This window comes from Lampetra fluviatilis, chromosome 29, assembly GCF_964198595.1.
Source record: "Lampetra fluviatilis chromosome 29, kcLamFluv1.1, whole genome shotgun sequence".
NCBI lineage: Eukaryota > Metazoa > Chordata > Hyperoartia > Petromyzontiformes > Petromyzontidae > Lampetra > Lampetra fluviatilis.
This window is the reverse complement of record NC_136303.1, coordinates 4,597,715-4,618,084: the sequence shown is the minus strand read 5'-3', so window position 1 is coordinate 4,618,084 and position 20,370 is coordinate 4,597,715. Positions and strand designations below refer to the sequence as shown.

The following is a 20,370-nucleotide window of genomic DNA, read 5'->3' as shown; positions in this document are numbered from 1 at the left end:
CATAGTAACGAGGAAACCATTTGTAACATCTATATCATTAAGCTTTTTTACTCAGGAAAGTCTCCAGACAGGTTTTTTTTCAGGAGGGTTATGCCAAAGCTTGCGGACAAAGGAGGCGATTGTGTGAAGTGTAATCCAAATTGGATGATTTCTAGGTAATCTTTACGCATTGGAGATGTGCTGGTTAACACTTGTTGCATTCTGTGTTGTGTGTATTTTACTACAATGGGACAAAATCAGACAAATATTTGGGATAAAGATTACAATCACCAAATCGTGAACCAGAATTATGGCAATTGAGGGATGGCCTGAAAAATATCAATCAATAAACTTGATATCACGTGAAAATGTGTTGCCTAGAAAGCATGTTGTACGTATGTACGTTGAAGGACAACAAACTAAACGCAAAAAGCAGCTCTTAAAGAAATGAGATTTTAGCCGACTAAAAAGGAGGCTTATGTTGAGAGCTGGCAGAGTAGGCGTAATGAAATACAGTAATCCCGCGCCACTTCGCGGTTCAAGTTTCTCGGCCTCAGTGCATCGCGGATTTTTCGAACTGATTTAAAGGCCTCATTATACCTGTGCAGTAACACCATCATCATCATCATTCATCATCACATTCATCGAACTGCACAGGTCTGTCATCATCGTCATTGTCATCGTCATCGTCGTCGTCGTTACTGGAGTCAAGTCTCAAGATACTACTGTCATTGGTGAGTGTAGAACACCATAATACGTATCGTATGAGAGAGAGAAAGAGTGAATGTATAATATTAAGGTTTTATAATTAAATAGATTTAAGTAAAATATATATATAAAGTATAAATATACATATTTTAAACATTCTGGTACCCACACACACATATACGGAAATTCCTAGGGGGCCAATCCTACTTTGCGGATTTTCACCTATCGCGAGGGGTTCCGGTCCCCATTAACCGCGATAAACGAGGGATCACTGTACGCTGAAAGTGACTTGTATGGCCACCTTTAGGGAGCGGTGAAAGATGCAAACAAGGAACTTGAAAGGGAATTGTATAGTGGGGTCTGAACTCATGAGCACCACGGTGGGTAATGTTAAAAAAAAATGTTTATTTATCGCAGGACGCTGGCGGAGGCAGTTGGTGCATCCGGCGCCCTCCACACAACAAAGCGAGAAGTGCACCATGTGACCGGCATCGTGTGACCGAAACCGCGTGGCCGGCACCGTGAGGCTGGCACCGCGTGACCGGCACCGTGAGACTGGCACCGTGAGGCCGGCACCGTTCAGGCTGCCACCGTCCAGGCTGCCACCGTCCAGGCTGCCCGGCCATGCACCACAGGCACTCATTACACACAGAGTGCTGCTTGCCACAAATTAACAAATTTTCTTTTTAGTTAAACCGCAATATCTCGCTGATCTCGTCAAAGAGCATAAACCATCACACAATCTCCGGTCATCCTCACACCGGCGGCTTTCGGCTCACCATCGAACAAAGACGGTCACTGCATCGCGCCCTTTCAGATGCGCTTCTGTGGCCGTCTGGAACGCTCTTCCTTCCGATATTAGGAAGCCAGAGGAGCAATGCACTTTTAAATCATCGAGATCGAAAACACATTTCTTTAGCGCGGTCGGCTACGTATGGTGCGAAATAAGTTTAGCGCATCAAGCCAGCGTGTACCCTTGTAAAAAAAAAAATTCCCAACGGTCAGCTCTGAGAAAGTAAAACATTTCTTTGTTGCCCGGCATGCCGCTTCAGTTTGATTGTGTAACGTCACGCGGTGGGCACAGGCAGGGCTTTACTTACAGTCCAAATAAAGATTCTGATGCCCGTGGGAAATTCGTTATCGATTCCGCGGAAGGTCACGGATTAAAGCGGTGAAGAGATTCGAGTGTAAATTTCCGTGAGGAAATGAAATTGTCGCTCTCGGCAAAAAGATGCAAAAAAACTGCCGCACAAAACGGGATTTTTTTGTAAGTCGGAAGTACGTCCCGACACAAGACAAAGTACAGCCTTTAACAGACTGTTGGGGCAAGTGCTGCTAGCGAGCACCTATGAAGGCCGGCACGGCACACGAGGGGGTGGGTGGCCAGCACCACGCCCGTCAGCCTTTGTCTCCTGAGTGCCAATGTTTACACACCGCAGCTGAGTCGACCTAGGGGAGGCCCAGGATCGATTCAGACAATCGTCACCGGTGTTGGACATGAGCAGGAATCGTCGAACTCGGGAGGCCGGGTTCGTAGCGTAGCGCAGCGCGCTAACCGCTGCTCCACCGCTCCCCAAACACATCCCTATACACAAACACGCGCGCGCATGACCGGCATGAGCCTCTTGCGCCCCCTGCTGATACATACGCAGAGTTTCCACCGATCGTTCAGTCGAAACCCAGGCACCACGGGCCTGTGTGAACAGTGTGGTTGCTGCGATATCGCCTCATAATTGTACCGTAGGCTGTTGGTGCCATGCTGTCATTGTGATGATGTTGCCAGATAGAAGGGTAAAAACCCAATTATCACATTTTTTACTGGCAAATGAGGTTCCAATGGTGTAAATGCTTACCCCGAGCTCTCTTACTCTGATGGTGCATTGTCTTTGAGTTGTGCGCCTTTTGGCGTCATCTGGTCCAACACCATGTGAGACTAGGCTCTAAGGAAAGCTGTCTCGGGTGTGGACCAATCAACTTCAAGGACAGTGCACATACATTATCAGAGTTATGTTTTTTGTTTGCATTCCGACTGCAGGTATTGTGGTCTATGCAAACATGACTCCTTGTAAAAAAGGTGTCAGTTTTGTTGCCAGATAGAAGGGTAAAAAAACAATGATCATGTGACGCTATTGTTAAGATGCGGTCAGGTGTGACGCCGTTACTGTGACGCTACTGCTGTGACTGCTGGTGCGACCGCCGGTGCCGCGACGCCATTGTGGCGAGACTGTTGTTGTGACTTTGCCGGTGTGACGCGACCGGTGCGACACCATTGCCTGTGACGCTACCGTTGTGACCGTCGGTGCAAGACCGTTGGCGCGACGCCGTTGCGGCGAGACTGTTGTTGTGACTTTGCAGGTGCGCCGCCGCCGCCGCCGGTGCGATGCTGGTCGTCGCGACGCCATCGCCGTCGAAGCGGCCTCACCTCATGGCCCGCGTAGCGGATGTCGCGCGAGTAGAGCACGGCGCACCACTCGCACGGCAGCTCGGGGTCCACGGCGCGCACCAGCCGCTCCAGCTTGGCCAGGTGCTGCGCCTGGAACTGGTACGCCAGCGTCAGGTGCAGCTGCCTCTTGTGTGGCTCCACCTTCACATCTGCGGCTCGCCAACCCATCCACGAAAGACAAAGACCCCCCCCCCCGTGTGGCCTTAACAGACTGTTGGGGCAAGTGCTGTTTGCGAGGAGCACCTTTGAAGGCCGGCATGGTACACAAAGGGGTCGGTGGCCAACAGCACGCCGGCCGCTTTTGTTTGGTTTTTACACACCGCACCAGGTACTCATGAGGCTGAGTTGACCTGGGTGTCGGCCGTGAACGGGAATCGAACTCGCGTCGATGGGTTCATAGCGCAGTGCGCTAACCGCTACACTACCCACCCACAGGACGCAAACGACGCGGGTGACCGCCTGTCTTTTGTCAACTCGATGCTCCTCGTGCAACGAGCAGCAGCAACAAGAACAACGACAAAGTCAAAAATCTGTGCAGTGTGGCAGATACCAGTGATTTGGTGGCGACTTCGGTGGCAAAGAATCGATATTTATAATAATCAAGTCGATGCATTGTTCCACCCCCTAGCGACGTACGAACGAGCGACGCAATGAGCTATGAGATGAATGAGATGACGACGACAATGACAACAACAACAGCAGCAGCGGGATCCGTGACGCTTCGCGGATACCGGCGGTTTTCGCGACTTCCGCGGCGAATTCGGCGGCGAACTCCCGCAGGATTTCGGCGTCGCCATCCTGCACGAAGAGACCCAGGAAGTTGGGGGTCGAGAAATGCTCCAGCCGCAGCGGCGTCGGAAAGCGGGGCCGCCACGTCTCCACCACGCCCTTGAGGCCCCGGCACAGGCCCTCGGCGTTCTCGTCCTCGCACTGTCGACCGCCGCCGTGACGCGCCAAGACGGGGGGGGGGGGGGGGGGGGTGAGTAGGGGAGAGAGCACGGAGAAAAACACACACGGGGACGGGGGGACAAGAGGTCAAGTGTCAGGAGTGGCTGAGTGCGGTGCAAAGAGGGTGGAAGGGGAGTGAGGAAGTGGTCACGGCAAGAGTGGGTTCAGACTCTATCTTCTCGACAGACCTGTTCTTCACCTGAGGACGGCTGCTTGCGTTGTGGCCGAAACGTCGTGAGAATTATTTTATTATGTTTTATTTATATTATTTTATTATTTCCATTCAAGTGACTTGACCAAAAGAACCAAGAAGATGAATCTCTGCAGTCACGAAAGCTTTAAATCGAAATTTAAGAGTGGGTTCATCCGGTCAGAATCAGTTTTCTTCTTCGTTTGGCCGATGTTGACGTAAGCATGCGCGCTGAACTTCTTTCGCACCGTACGTAGCCACCGTACTAATCGGAGGTGCTGGGGAAAGACAACCGTCTAAGCACAAAAAGCAGTTCTAAAGAAATGAGTTTTCAATCTAGATTTAAAAGTGCGTAGTGGCTTCCTAATGTCAGAAGGGAGAGCATTCCAGACAGCCGCAGAACCGCATCTGAAAGCGCGTGATGCAAGCAACCGTCTTTGTTCGATGATTAGCCAAAATCCGCTGCTGCGAGGATGACCGGAGTTTTACGTGATGATGGTTTATGCTCCTTAACGAAAGGAAACAAATGCAGAGCAACAATTATGAATTTTACTTGGAGGTGGTTGAGCCAGAAAATTGCATCAGGAGTGGCGGAGATAATCGTCGCGGAGGATTGGTAGCCTTCACGCGGCCCGCTCTGTTAAGTGGGAAATCACAACTGATTGAACTGCGTCATCAACCCTGCGGTTGAACATTGCTCAACGATCTCCCGGTTTCCAGGACAACCACTCGAGGAGCGGTGGGCGGGGGGGCAGAGCAGAGGTCGCAACCGGGTACCCGATACCCATACCCTACCCGATACCCGGCGACCCTGGTGCGGCCGGGTACGGGTAGCCATTTGCGACCCTGGTGCGGCCGGGTACGGGTACGGGTAGGCCGTGAGTCACTGGTGAGTCACCGTTTGTCACTCATTTCCCAACGTCTTGTCTCTTCTCACAATTCAAGTTCCTAGAATCAACCCACCCGCACCTGCAACATGGCTTCATCCCAGAGGTCGCAATCGGGTACCCGTACCCTACCCGATACCCGGCCGGGTACGGGTAGCCGGGTATCGGGTAGGTTATGGGTACGGGTACCCGTTTTCGACCCTGGTGCGGCTGGGTACGGGTATGGGTAAGGAATCAAAACCCGTTTGCGACCTCTGGGGCAGAGGCACAGGGGGCATCTGAGAGGATGGCGAGAAAAAACAAGGAGCGGGATGGAATTATCAGAAGAGCCACAGGTAACAAGTTAAAATTTTTATAGCGACGAGTAGCGAGACGTTTCCGTTGACTTATTTATACGCTGGCTCCAGAACAGCGACGTTTGGTTAGGTCAGTGTGTCCGTTTATCATCCTTGGCCTTGATCTACATAAACGAAGATCCGTTTCCATTTGTTGGAAATTTGAACCTTATGGCGGTACCCTAGAGTACCACAGTATCCCGGCTCTCGCATGATGTCCGTGATGCAGTCATTGTTAGTCTGTTGATTGTCGGTGATGCGGCAATCGACTCGTCTCGACGAGCTGTGCACTACGATGCACCACCACGGTGCGTACCGCGAGCGTTCGGGGTTTCAGCGCAATCGTCCTCGTTGCTTTTCGACATTGCGGAGTGGCACTGATTTCGGATTGAGTGGTACCCCAGTCGCGGAGTTAAGTACACCCAACCCCTGGGGAAAAATAGTATCCCAGAAATAAAATATTGAATTGCCTCAGCCGTTTTGTATAATTTGGTACCCCGGGGTACCGCCATGAGGATCATTTGTCGATTAAGTCCCTATCAAGAGAAATGTTTTTACTCTTCTGGATAGCAGTGACCACAACAATGTTGTTTTCCCAGAAAGGCCTCACGGAGTATCCGTTAGTCACTTTAACGGCGAGGTCCTACAGTGGATGTTTGGTGCAGTTTCTTTCAACATATTAACAACAAGAATCTCGCCACGTTCATCATTAGTGCTGCCTTATTACAGAAACCCATAATAGGCTGACATTTTGGGAAATGGCCTTTCTTTAGTCTCTTGCTGCGTGACGGTGATGAATGGGGTAATTTTTTCTCTCTCTCCATGTGTGCTTATGTGCCCACTGCCAAAACAGTCCGTATTTTTTTTTCAATTCAGTCTTTTTTTTGGTGTGTGTGAGGTAAATGTGAGTTCCTGGAGAAGGCCCAAACTATGCAAGAGAAGCGGCCCAGAGCTAAATTCCATTTGCCCCCCCCACCTTTTATTATAGACAACAACAAAAATACTCTTGTGTGTAAATCCTGGGCCACATTTCCCCATTTTCATTTTCTCACCACTCCTCTGGGTGGCGCCAAATAGAAACACACTCACTGTACAGACCGATCCCATACATATTTACTGCAAAGACACGGACAAAGATTCCACCCCCTCCCCCCGTATAGCCTGTAACAGACTGTTGGGGCAAGTTCTGTCCGCACGTACCTCCCAGAGACGCACAGTGCAGAAAGGGTGTCTCGCACCCTCCGCTTGATTTCTCACCGAATATTTTCTGCGTCGCCAGTAAGACACGGGCCCCGGGCACGTGACGAGCAGCCACAGCCATAGCGAGAAGATATTTGTGGATGTGGTGTGCCGGGTGAGGAAATATTTTCTGGGTCACTGGCCCAGACAGACCCGGCTGAAATTAAACCATGCTCTCCTCAGTGTGCACCGGCATGCAGGGCATCTATCACCATTTAATTTTAAATTCTCTGTCCGTTAGTCATTCTACAATGCACAGCACCACCGACTCTCAGCACCACCAATACCTCTCACCACCACTGCCTTCTCAGTATCACCACCGTCTCTGAGCACCACCACCACCTCCTCCTCGAACCATGAGGATTGTAACACAGAGCTGAGTATGGATGCTTTCTGTGTGGCAGAAACCACAGGCGTCGGGTAACGGTGATGAACTATGAAATGACGCGTGACCTTTGTAAAAAAAAAAACACGACAAGGTGGTTTCATGAACAGGAAAGCACTCGAGTCACAGTCGGGGAGCGATTCACCTGATAATCCCCTGCCTCACATTCTTCGCGCTCAGATGGATGCGCTTTAGCCAAACCCACAATTGCTTCTGTTGCCCTATGACCCGACGAGGCTCCAGGTTTGTATGGTTTTACTTTATTTTGCGAAGATGAGACGCAGGCAGCCAATGCGAATGAATCACTCCCATCGCAACGACCGATTGGGCGAGATGTTGACTACCTCGCCTGGTATACAGGTGACCGTGGGCTCGATCCCGACCCTGAAGCTGGATATTTGGAGTTTGCATGTTCTCTCTCCCCGTGTTTGTGAGAATTTTTGCCCGGGTCCACTGGTTTTTACCTCCATTTTAGAATCAACATGTGTTTAAGAGTATTGGGCTGGAATAAATTTCCACACGATGAGCCACTTTGTTGAGATATCATTTGCGATAGCCAGGTCGCTCCTGAAAACGAGCTAGTTAACTCAGTGGGGCCTTACCTGGTAAAATAAAAATGACTTGTTTGGGTTTTTTTTTTATTTACACGATGGCGGTGGGTTTCTCGGGGCCCGCGCTCACCGTGAAGAACTGGCAGAGCGTGACGTGCGGGAAGACGTTGTGTGCCTTGTTCTTCCCGCACTGGGCGCGAGACGCGTCCCAGAAGTCGGAGAGGCGCTGCGCCAAGCGCCCCGTGGGGCACAGGTAGAGCACGTACTCTCGTGGGAGCGGGTCGTCCAGGAAGGGGTCCGACAGGTGCGAAAAAAGCCTGTGCGGTGGACGCGCACACACAAAGACACAAGATCACCCGCACAGCCTTCGACAGACACTTCGGCGCAAGCGCTGTTAAGCGAGTAGAGCTGCTGGGCGTAGGTCGGTACGGTGCGTGGAAGGGGTGGGGGTGGCCAGCGTCACGCCCGGCCGCCTTTGTCTCCCCAGTGGCGATGTTTACACGCTGCATCAGGTACTCATTTGAGGCCGAGTTGTCGCCGGGTTTGTAACGCAGCGCACTTACCGCTACACTTCCCACAGCCAGTCACATCAGGAGTGGAACACCCCAGGTTCGATCTCACTACTGATTTTCCGAAATAAACTTCCGACTTCTGCTTAACAGACTTGAACGAACGAGATGTTAACTACCTCGCCTGGTATACAGGAAGTCGTGGGTTCGATTCTGACCCCTGACGCCAGTATATTTGGAGTTTGCATGTTCTCCCCGTGGATTTTTCTCCTGGTCCTCCGGTTTTTCCCTCCACATTTGTGGCCGGGTCGCTTCTGAAAAAAAGCTATATAGCTCAGTGGGCCTTACCTGCTAAAATAAAAACAGTTTAGTTTAGTAAGCAGTCAGGTCTATTGATGACCCAGCACTCGCTGATTTTCTGCAGTCGCTCGCACTCTTCTTTTGCTACTAGCAGGGTTAATGTTCCTATGAACTTCACCCATTCGTAATATCCACCCACGTTAATTGTTTAGTCTCATCCGTACTGATTTCAACCGCCACAACCAACACGGCAGGTCACCACACTTCTTTTGCTGCTTTTCGCCCCTTTTGTACTCCTCCATTTTGGAAATCACTCCCATTGTCATCAATCCCGAAGCCTTACAACTTTCCTCAATTCAAGGAACGCAGACACTATTTACCCCTTTACGACATTAATGGTACTGTTTGTTGGCAGCTGATTGTGCGTTTTTTGTGGAGCCTTTTGGGCGCGTAACTCTACAAACTGCGGTTAAGAAAAAAAAATGAAGTCACTGGTGAAGGCCCACAGGTGAGCACATTAAGCAGAACTTCACCGAAACCCAAAGGCTCGGTAGCTCAACCCTTTCCCATTTCGATGACATACGTGTGTAATGACAGGGTGGCACCTGTCGGCCGGGAGAGGTAATTACGGTCATGGCTGCATTACACAATGCCTTATTATAAAGGGGGCGTATCTGGGGTAAAGGTGAAAGGCGGAGTCAGTCGAGAAGCTCCGGGAACCAGCTCGAAGGTTCTGGAAAGTGGGCGTGGCCAGAGGTGGAGCTTGGCTGCGCCGGAGCAGATATAAAGGGGGACCGAATCAGAGGTTCGTGGCTGTTACGGGTCCTGGGTCCTGGCTGCGTCGCTGCTCGTCATTTCTTCGTCTCCGACCACGTGGCTGATTTTCTGGAAGACTCTCTCCGTCGCCGCGCTGGTCGAACAGCTCGCGTAGCCAAGCTGGAGATGGGGCTATGTGTTAGAATCAGCTATGTGTAGCTGCGTTACACAATGTTTCGCCCAGTGTGCTCTTAATAAATAAGAAGCCTTCTACTCGGCGTGTCTTGGAAGTCGCTCACGACACTATCATCAGTTTTTCTTCCAATTCCTTTCCGATGATGTACTCGTACGTACGTCATCGCAACGTCAGTGGAATGAAGTAAAATGCCACGCGGGAGGGTGTGTGGCACAGTTTGGCGTCTGCTATTGTAGAGTGCGGTCGTGTCTCTCCAGTTCTCTGCGGTGAGTACAATGTCTTTAAAAACAGCGGCTCTACGCCTCTCTTAATAAAATTTACGAAAACCGCTCGGGCGTTCCGAGATCCAGCGGTGAACGGGACACCCACTCTGCAACTTGCAGACGTCTCGGGATGGGAAAGGGTTAATCCGCCGCCCTTGGCAAAGGTGATAATAATACTGCACTCATAACAGTCATAACTGTAACCCATCACTGCCTTGCAGCAATTAGATACGGAACAATGTTCCCCTGTGCAAGTCCAGGCTCGCGACTGCCATCTTCTCTTCTGCCTATTGCAGTGTTTACAAAATGCTAATTGAGGAAGCAAAACTGAATTATCGTCATCTCCATATTTTATTCAGTATGCGCCTGGCACTTTCATCAACATCACACAATCGGTCTACCCGGTGCCAAATAGACACACAGGGAATAGTTGCGTTTCATGTTTGCGTTGTTTGTTCAGCAGCCCTTGTTAATGGGCTTGCCAGGTTATGGCCTATAGAAGTTGTCGCGTTATTATTATGGAGAGACGGGGGGTGGTAGGAGAAGGGGTCATGGAGATACGGGGAGATGGGTGGAAGAGGGGAGGTTGGGGGGGTATAGAGTCGCAATAAAACAAACACACACCCTTTGATAGAGAACAATGCTTTAAGTAACATCATCCTGCACAGAAAACACACACTCACGACTTGGCTTGTGTATGAGTAACAAAACATTGATGATCAACCGTAGTGATTTTCTACGCATAGTAATTGTTACCGATGGCCAAATGATGTGGTTTAAGTGACAATTGGCGCCATAACATTCCCAATGGGCTGTTGGGGTTTTTTTTCTTTCCCTCTTTAAAACTGCATACACCGTGCGTTTTTTTTCATTTATTCAATCACATATTTGACCTTGGATAATCTCTTGACATGGAACGTATCATCCGCGAGATATGTTCACCATGTCAAGTGACATGTACACGGGAAGCACACGACACATTACATTTTTGTTTTTAAATTCCAAACAAATTATACCGGTATGCAATATAAAGGGACTCCTTATACAAATATTCGACTGAAGAATTTTCAGAGATACGAACAAACCTGTATGTATGTCATGTAGATGCCACATGAAGAACCAGTGGCATCTACATCTATAAGAGATGATACAACTTTTAAAGCCATTCCCCGTGTTAAGTGTACATGCCAAACAACGTGTTTGGAATCGACAGGAGTAAAGTTGAATTTTACGAACAAATCGACTTGCGAACAGACCTCTAGAACCTAACTCGTTCCTACGTAGAGGAGTCCCTGTATACCATTTATAGATCGTGAAATACAATTTATACGAGGTCAAAAACAGTAAAAGAAAAATGCCGGCTTCTTTCTTTGTGCGAATTATTCCCCGCTCGTTTAAAACTGGCGAGCAAGAGTCCGAGACGTTCGAGACCCGTAAACAAAGGGCGTGAGGCTCAATTGGCACGTTTGGCTTCGTACACGTTACAAAATATAAACGGACTTGACTCGCTAATTGACTGAGCGAGTGACTGGTGTGAAGTTTAGCGATCGGTCTGGAAGGGAGAGAAAGTTGAAGTTTAGAATAAGTTTAGTCGAGTCTAGGCTTGCTGCGTTGAAGCTCTGATTTATTTTAGTTTGGGATGTAAAAGAGTCAGCCCCCCCCAAGCTCTCAATTGCTTTCAGTCTCGAGCTAAACACTTCCAAAAATATAAGACCTTGACAATCGGTGAACCAGGTAAGTCACCTCCCGTGGAATTTAACACAATAAATACGACGTGGATGTAGCCCAATGTAGGCGACGGGTTACAACCATGCTCACCCCGCACCTCCGATTAGCACGGTGGGCTACGTACGGCACGAAAGAAGTTCAACGTACTGTCTTCTCGACAGACCTGTTCTCCACCTGAGGATGGCTGCTTGCGTTGTGGCCGAAACGTCGTGAGAATTATTTTATTATGTTTTATTTTCATTATTTTATTATTTCCCTTCTACGTGACTTTTACCGAAAGAACCAAGAAGACGAATCCCTGCAGTCACGAAAGCTTTAAATCGAAATTTAAGTTCAACGTACGTACGTGCATGCAACGCTGGCGCGGACGTGGAGCGGATTCACGGGGACAGTGCATCCACAGGAAAACGGATTAACGGGTTAGTGAGCGAGAATTGGCGAGAGATGAATGACGTTCACCAGGCTGAGTCACTTCACGTGTTAATGACACCCCCCCCCCCCAGCTCTATATAAGCTCTGAAAATTCTGAGCCCGCATTGTTTTGCCGATGACGACTGCCCGGCATTAATCTATCCCTGGTCCCCTGCTGATCTCATACCGGCAGCATTGCAGACGCTGATGTCATTTGTCAGCGCTTCCGATTGTTTCATGTCTGCAAATTGCAAACCCCCGCCCACCCCCCCCCCTACATTCTATGCATAATAAATAAGTTTCCCTCCGTTCCAGAATTCTGACGTAAAAATAAAAAAAACTTTTCAGTCTTATCGGCCTCCCAAACTTAGTTCAGCCGCCAGTCAATTTTATTTAAGCAAGCAGAGAGCGGTCAAGCTTTTCTAAATAAATACTGATGGGTTTACCAGATGTTATTGCTAAGAACATCGCCAAGAAACAAAGGAGCGCTGTCAGCTGATATAAATCAGTTTTTTTTATGTACAAATACTGACAATACAGTGTTGCGGATTTCTTCTGTGAAATAGATTGAATACCTTTCCATCCTGTATCTCCATACTCTTTTAGGTTTTCCAGTCATATATTACATTTCATTTGGAACGAGCGTTCTTCCCAAATAACATCTGGTAAACCATGCGCACTGTTCAAGCACGCCTGACTCTGCTGACACGCCTCAGATGGTCAAAACGAGTCCAGCGTCTGCGTGCTTAAAGTGGCAAACAACAACTCTGGAAGGCCAATGGACGCGCTGAATTGATATTATTTTTCTTCTTGGTTCTTTCGGTAAAGTCACGTGACTTTACCGAAAGAACCAAGAAGATGAATCCCTGCAGTCACGAAAGCTTTAAATCAAAATTTGATATTATTTTATATTGCTGTGGAGATTAAAAAAAAACGGAATGCAATTTATTATATCATACAGAATAATCCACCAAATTTTTATTTTATTCACTGAGATTATTTTACCTGCAAAAATCTCGTCTTACAATATTTACCTTTTTTCCCTGCAGACCATTTGCATGATTTCCGAGGTACGTTTCAAACACTCGTGAGAATACGTGAGAAGAAGTCATGAGCAAGACAGTGAAGTGGCTTTTTTTCCCACCTGGGCATAGAATATAGACCAGCCAATTAAGACTAAGTTCGCAGCGCACAAAGGCGCCTTTGGTTAGGCAGCGCTATTGACGAATGTGTTGAATCTTTTTGTCATTTTCAAGAGCTACCTGGGGTTGTTGGATGACACAGGTGTGTGGAAATTCCAAATCCAGAGAGGATTGGCAGGACAGAGGCTGTGTCTAATCCATCTGTGCGGAATTTACAGCGTTGTCGCCTTGCTCTATTCCGTGGGTCCTCTGCTCTCCTCACGAATGTTCAACACTCACTAACCCATTCCCCATTTCTCGATCAAGAAAGGAATTCTCGTAAAATAGCACGGTGGTGTTGGAGGGGACTGGCGATTTCCACCCACGCTGGGATGGTGGCAATGGCGCGCTGAGTTTAGTGTACGCCTCACAAACCATCGTGTCTCATTCCGATTAGAGCACGGTTGGCTATGTACGGTGTGAAAGAAGTTCAGCATACATGGTGCATATTTTCCAGACCTTAATTCTAGATTTGAAGCTTTCGTGACTGCAAGGATTTATATTCTTAGGTTTTTTCGGTAAAGTCACGTAGGTAAAAACGTCCGGAATTTTAATTTAATTTTTATTTTACTTTTATTAATTTAAATTTTTTACCTACGTTACTTTTCCAGACCTATTGATGACGACCTTCAATTCAATGACATCCATTTCGTGGCCACGCAAACCAAACAATGTACCACATTGTGAACCACATTAGTCTGGGCTCCTTCAACAGAGGAAGAGCAAAATAACACAAACTCTCTGTCAAAAGTCCTCTCATCGTGGCCAGCGGACCTCGACGTTGACATTTAGCTCCCGAAAATATCATGCGTTGGGCTTCTTTCACACCGTAGGCAGCCAACTGCGCTAATCAGAGGTGCTGCCATCATGTGGCAATCAGAGAATAGCATATTTATTACTATGAGACAAGAATGTCTGTGTGTCCCGGGCGTGACGTCACTCCACGTCAGCCAGCCCCCCCTCATTAATAAAATCATGAACAGGTGACGTCCTGACTTAATGCTTTCGGTGACTGCAGGAATTCAAGCGGTCGCTTGTGTTGCGATCGAAACGTCGACGTTTTTGTTATTTTCTTTGTACCTATCTACGTGACTTTACCGAAAGACCCAAAGAATAGGGGACGTCCTCCACATGGGTCCCCCCCCTCATTAATAATCATGAGCGGTGATGTCACTCCAAATGTAGCACCCCCCCCCCCGCCTCATTAATAATCATGAGCAGGTGACGTCACTCCACATGGGGGGGTGAGGCGCCTCCTCCCCCTCCTCAGCGTCAACGTACAACCCTCACTACAAAGGCAGAACCCTCACGTCACACGATCTCCGTAACGCTGTTGAGACATAGAAGTAAAAAGGACGTCATGATGAACAAGGGATTATAACCTTCAAATGAAATAAGTCTGTGTCACCGCGGCCTTACAAATTGCACACAAATTGATGCAATTGTAGTGACATCGGGAATGTCATTGTATGGTGCCGGCCCGGAAGGGCCGTGGTGTACGATGCACCGTCATCGCGTACACCCCGTGGTGGGTGTGGTACCAGCCCTCGCGGGGCTTGGTGAGCGCTGGGATAGTGCGGGCACCACGCATGGCGTGCAGTGCGGGCTCCACAAGGGGGAGCAGGAGAGTGTCAGCCCAGGGGCAGGGTTGCCCCGGGCCATGGCACACTGGTTGACCCTGCAGACACGTGATCCGGAGTGTCCACAAAGAGGTCCCCAGGTGGGGAAACTAGGGGGTGATCACGTGTCCGGGGAGAAGTCTCGAGAGGGATCGAGGGGGAGCTAGAAGGCTCCAGAAGGTGGGCGGGGCCAGGGGCGGAAGGGCCTCGACCCGGGGTGGATATAAGGCGGGTCCCTGAGAGGGACCAGGGTCGCTGCATTCTACAAGCTGGAAGCTCTACGTCTACAAGCTGAAGTTCCACGTCCACCAGCTGAAGCTCTACGTCTTCGAGGCAACCACGTGGTCGCGGACCCAAGTGAGGGCCCGACCCTTCGTAGCAGTAACTCCTCTGTATAGAGTAGTTAGCTGGGTGGTCACAACCCTAGGTTGTATCTGGTGATGGGGCAGTTACCCCTTCGTGTTACGTGTTACAAATAAATGTGTTGCCTCTAAAAGGAACAACGTCTGCGACTCAGTTGGACTCACTACACAATGAATATCTCGTCGTGGTCGGTTTTTCACTTGCAAGTTTCAGATTTACTGAAATACACCCATCCTTGGATGGGCAAAATGCTAGTGGAGAATGTTAGTCTATGGACCGCATACCGCATATTAAACCCACTGTAGTCTACGCTCCTTCAACGGCGGAATAATAGCAAAACTACATAAACGCTCTCTCCTGAAGCCCTCTCATCGTGGCTATCATACCTAGAAATTGGTATGTAGCTCGCGAACATAAAAATGGCAACCGACATGTACAGTTAGAATTATTTCGCTTTTTTTTACTTTGAGGCTGCGTAATTTGTGGGAATGGCGAGCATAAATCTGCCCTTGCCTCGTTGTTTTGGCAGGGCGAACGATGCAATCTGAGGCGAGCGAGACAGATTAAACGGGCAGGCAATCTGGTTTTATTCTGACCTAGCCCACTCACAGTGAAATTCGTGTCACCCACCCCAGATTCATGCGAGCCAAGCTGCCAGTGCCGTGACCTCCTCAGTATTATGCGTACAACTCTACTCTTAACCAGCACAATACCTTTCTTCTTCATCATCACCACCAGCCATTGCTCTATCCACCACTGGACGAAGGCCTTCCCAAGTGGTCAGAAGACTGAAGGAATCCGATGAGCTCTTTTTTTTCACAAGATGTCCATGACCTCATAGGCTAGCAATGCAAAAAAAATCCAGCTGGCGCCCAACACACGAGCCGATTTCATCACTCCATCTCCGCGGAGGACGTCCCACCCATTATCAGGTCGCACTCATTACACACAGATGTGCTTGCCACAAATGAACCACAATATCTTGCCGATGTCTTCAAGGAACATAAACCGTCACGAGAACTCCGGTCATCCTCGCAGCAGCAGCTTTTGGCTAACCATCGAACAAAGATGGTCACCGCATCGCGCGCTTTCAGATGCGCTTCTGCGGCCGTCTGGAACGCTCTTCCTTCCGATATTAGGAAGCCACTGGAGCTATGCACTTTTAAATCGTCTAGATTGAGAACGTATTTCTTTAAAACTGCTTTTTGCGTTTAGCTTCCTCCCCACCTCCGATTAGCACGGTTGGCTACGCACGGTGCGAAAGAAGTTCAAAATGCACGCGCAAATACACTCGGGCATCCACCACCTTTAGATGGCACTCCGTTATTTAGTCTCGACTGTGGCCATTGGGCCGTGTGCCGGCCCACGCCCACTCCACTTGGCTCTCGAGTCAATACGACGTCGGTAACGTGCAGCGTGTACTCTGAATCCACGTGTACTCTGAATCCACGTGTACTCTGAATCCACGTGTACTCTGAATCCACGTGTACTCTGAATCCACGTGTTGCTCTCTATGGCCTCTCAGTGGTATACCAAGAGCTCTTTAGACTATTTCACTGGTCAACACACTTTTTCTGGCATCAGTTTTTGTCTATCACATCAGGTTTTTGAGATATCAAATATTGCATTTTCAATAAAAACTGCAGAAGAAAAATATTAAATAAATGTGGATATCTACATAAAATGATATTATAAACACACTATCCTAAAAATACAGCACCATATTTTAACACTAAAGCAGTCACTGACTCGCAACAACTTGCAATCATAAGTGACAGAGTTAATTTCGGGTAAAATCAATGAAAATGGGGTATGCCGATAGCATAAAATGAGATGTGATAGAGCAAGTCTGAGATCAGATTTTGAATCAGCACCCTGAAATTAGTCTAAAACAGCTGCAAAAGTCCAGGCCAGAATTTATTTTTTTGTTGACCAGTGTTTCAGCTTGCTATGCATAATCCACGTGATAAGCCACTTCTTGTTGAGCCGTCATTTGTGGTCAGGTCGCTTACTGACAAAATAAGCGAATAGCTAGTGGGCTTATCCTGGTTAAATAGTATATTCTTATTTTTTTGGTCATTTGCTACCTTTTCTCATACCTTCCACTCCTATGGAGGTTTTGCATTGTTTGAGAACTCAGTGAGGCTTCCCTGCAAAAGTTATGTAAATGTCACTTTCTTACCCGCCCCTTACTGGACATCTGCAAAAAAGAGCTTTGGAGCTCATCAGATTCCTCTCCAGTGTAAATAAAGGTTCCGATTCACCTCTCCCGTGCATCTTGGTACAATCGTCGGCATTTTTTTTCGAACGAGTGCTTTTTATCATCATCATCCACGTACGTACTAATGGACACTTTCTCTCAATGCGCGTTTAACCGTCGCCCCCCCTCCCCAAACATCATTAGCTGTGCATTTGTAAATCATTCAATTTCCAGTTCCTTCGGAGGAACGTGCTGCGTGGGAATCGTTCAGAGAAATAAATTTGCTGGAGGAAGCCAACGGATCCCATTTCCCCCTTTCACGTGAGCAGGCCATTGTGCTCCAGTAAGAGTAGCCGAAATTAATCATGTGCACCAAGTGATAATTATACGTGGGAATTAGACTTCAAAAGGGCAACAAAAAAAACCACAGTGTGTGGTTTTCTCATTAACATTAGATGGTGATACCAAGCTACCTTTATTTTGCGTGGCAGGAAGCGATAAAATAATAATGAAAGGGTAAGGAGGGAAAAGGATCGACGTGAGTTTTCTCGGAATTTAGCCCCGTACATTTGTAATTCAACACTGGGGTTTACGACCAAAGACAAAGAACCCCCATATAGCCTTAACAAAGTGTTGGAGCAAGTGCTGTTAGCGAGCACCTATGAAGGCCGGCACGGCACACGAGGGGGTGGGTGGCCAGCACCACGCCCGGCCGCCTTTGTTGCCCGAGTGGCGATGCTTTACACACCGCACCAGGTACTCATTTGAAGCTGAGTCGACCTAGGCGAGGAGGCCCAGGGGCCCCACGTTTCCTATCAACACAAGGGCCCTAAAGAACCTCACGGGGCGAGGTTTCAGACACCAATGCTGCAAAATGTTGTTCCACTGATAACAAAACTTTTTTTCTGTTTGAAAAATAAACACTTCACGAGACGTCGAATTAGAAATCACTTAAAAGAGCCGAATTAAAACTTGGTTTAGCCTTTCACATATATATGTTCACTTGCAACTGTATAGATCAGACACTTTCATGCACACCTGCAAATCAAACACTTTTTGAGGCAAGGGATCAGTTTTCAGTTTACTTAGTTTCACCCGGTGGGAAGACAAAAGACCAGGATGAGTCTAATTCGCAAGACCATACACAAATGATCTGTGAACGCTCTTTAATTGGCCGACAACACCTGAATATATAGAGGATGGCAGAGCTTGGGGATTAACCTCTCGCTCTTCAAGAGACAGCGAACACCGTCACAAGTGGAAATCATATTCTTAGGTTTTTTCGGTAAAGTCACATAGGTAAAAAATTAAAATTAATAAAAGGAAAATAAAAATAAAATGTTTTTAATGCTTTTATTAATTTAAATTTTTTACCTACGTGAATTTACAGAAAAAACCTAAGAATATGAATTCTTGCAGTCACGAAAGCTTCAAATCTAGAAGTGGAAATCATTATTTTATAATAATTTTATGCTTATTTGGTGACACTTTAATTGCCAGTGGTGCACACGCAGAAATAATACAAAAAACTTCACCCGATCGTCAATAGCATGGACTTAAAAGTAAGGAGTATATCATAGGTCGATATTCGTAGGTGTCTCCGCTCTACGGAAACCCCCGTAATGACTTAAAAATGGTTCTGTCCTTGGTCAGGATATACATTTTTTTCAAGTAAAATGTAGAAATATGTATCCATCCCAAACGATTATTGATTTTGAACAAACGTGCAGTTTGACAAATGTGCGAATCATTCAATCATCTAGCAAACGAATCATTCACAATCATCCAGCAAGTGCCCCCTACAGGTATAGAATAATGAACGAATGCACGAATCCTTACTGTCCATCACTTTTGCATACAATTAGTTCCCCGTTCTAATACACGTTTAGATGCCGCCAGTATGTAGGTCACGTATCGTAAATCGCGCTAATGGGAGCCCTGCCAACTTCCTACGATGATGGAACACACCACGCGCGCAGGTTCCTCCGAGGTTTCCACTCTCAAAGCAAGGTAATTGACGGTAATCGATGCGGAAGGAGTGGCCGTGCCCGACTAAGAGATCCGCTACAACCGACAGCTCGCCCGCCAGAGTTGCCACATTGTCACCCAAAGCCGTGGGTGCACGCGGGAGGTGTGGGGGTCGGGGGCACAAAGAAGCACCGCACGTAACCGCGAAAAACCCCGCGCGTATTTGGAGAACAGCTCTTTTGAACTTTCGACGTGAAAAGAAGCACGAGACGGCGTGCGATTTCGCTAAATTTCCACTCTCAAGAACCGTTTTTTCATTTGCCCGCGAGCGGAAAGCGGCGCACGCGGTCACGGGAGGCGGTCACGGAGCAGCCAGCTTGGGGGGGGGGGGGGGCCTTTGGCAATGGGTGAAACGGAACGCCACCACCGCCACCACCGCCGACCGCCGCTAAATGTCAATGTCAAGGTCTGCTTTACACGAAGAGAGGACTTTTGACAAAGTTTGTGTTATTTTGCTCTTCCTCTGTTGAAAGAGCCCAGACTAATGTGGTTCACGATGTGGTACATTGCTTGGGTTGCATGGCCACGAAATGGATGTCATTAAATTGAAGGTCGTCATCAATAGGTTTGGAAAATGTGCACGGCTCAGAAGCGGCCATTGACGAGGAGTACGCGTTTGACCGACTAGTTTACCCTCTGAACTAAAACTCAGCTATTTTTTGAAAATTTTACCAGGTAAGGCCCCACTGAGCGATATATCTCTTTTTCAAAAGCGACCTGGCCTTCACAAATTTTGTGGCTCATCACGTGGAAATTGACAACAGCCAAATACTTAAAAAACGCACATTTCTAAATGTGGGAGGGAAAAAACGGAGGACCCAGAGAAAAATCCACCTGACCAGGGGAGAGAGAGAGAGAGAGACATGCAAACTCCAAATATACACGCGTCAGGGTCGGGATGGAACCCACGACCTCCTGTACACCAGGCGAGGGCGTTAACATCTCATCGTTACCGTGGCGCCACTTTGGTGGCCAGGGAGCGGCGGTGGCAGTAGGCCTCGGCAAGGTAAAGTAATTCATAATCAACGTTTTTGGGTTTAGATCGCGTTATTTATAAATGTGTCGTAACCCTCCACCACCCGACACGGCCAATCAGTAAAAAAGTGTCACGTTGACAAAAGACAATTAGTTCACTGCTTTAGCCCACCGGT

General features: G+C 48.1%; 1 protein-coding gene across 1 annotated transcript in view; it reads right to left on the bottom strand.

Moving 5' to 3' along the window:
- Nucleotides 1–20,370, bottom strand: part of UBASH3B (ubiquitin associated and SH3 domain containing B) — a 107,760-nt gene that overhangs the window by 42,138 nt on the left and 45,252 nt on the right. The window contains 3 exon segments of the mRNA XM_078870031.1: nucleotides 3,110–3,279; nucleotides 3,862–4,060; nucleotides 7,796–7,982. Of these exon segments, the coding sequence (XP_078726157.1) occupies nucleotides 3,110–3,279; nucleotides 3,862–4,060; nucleotides 7,796–7,982 (556 nt within the window).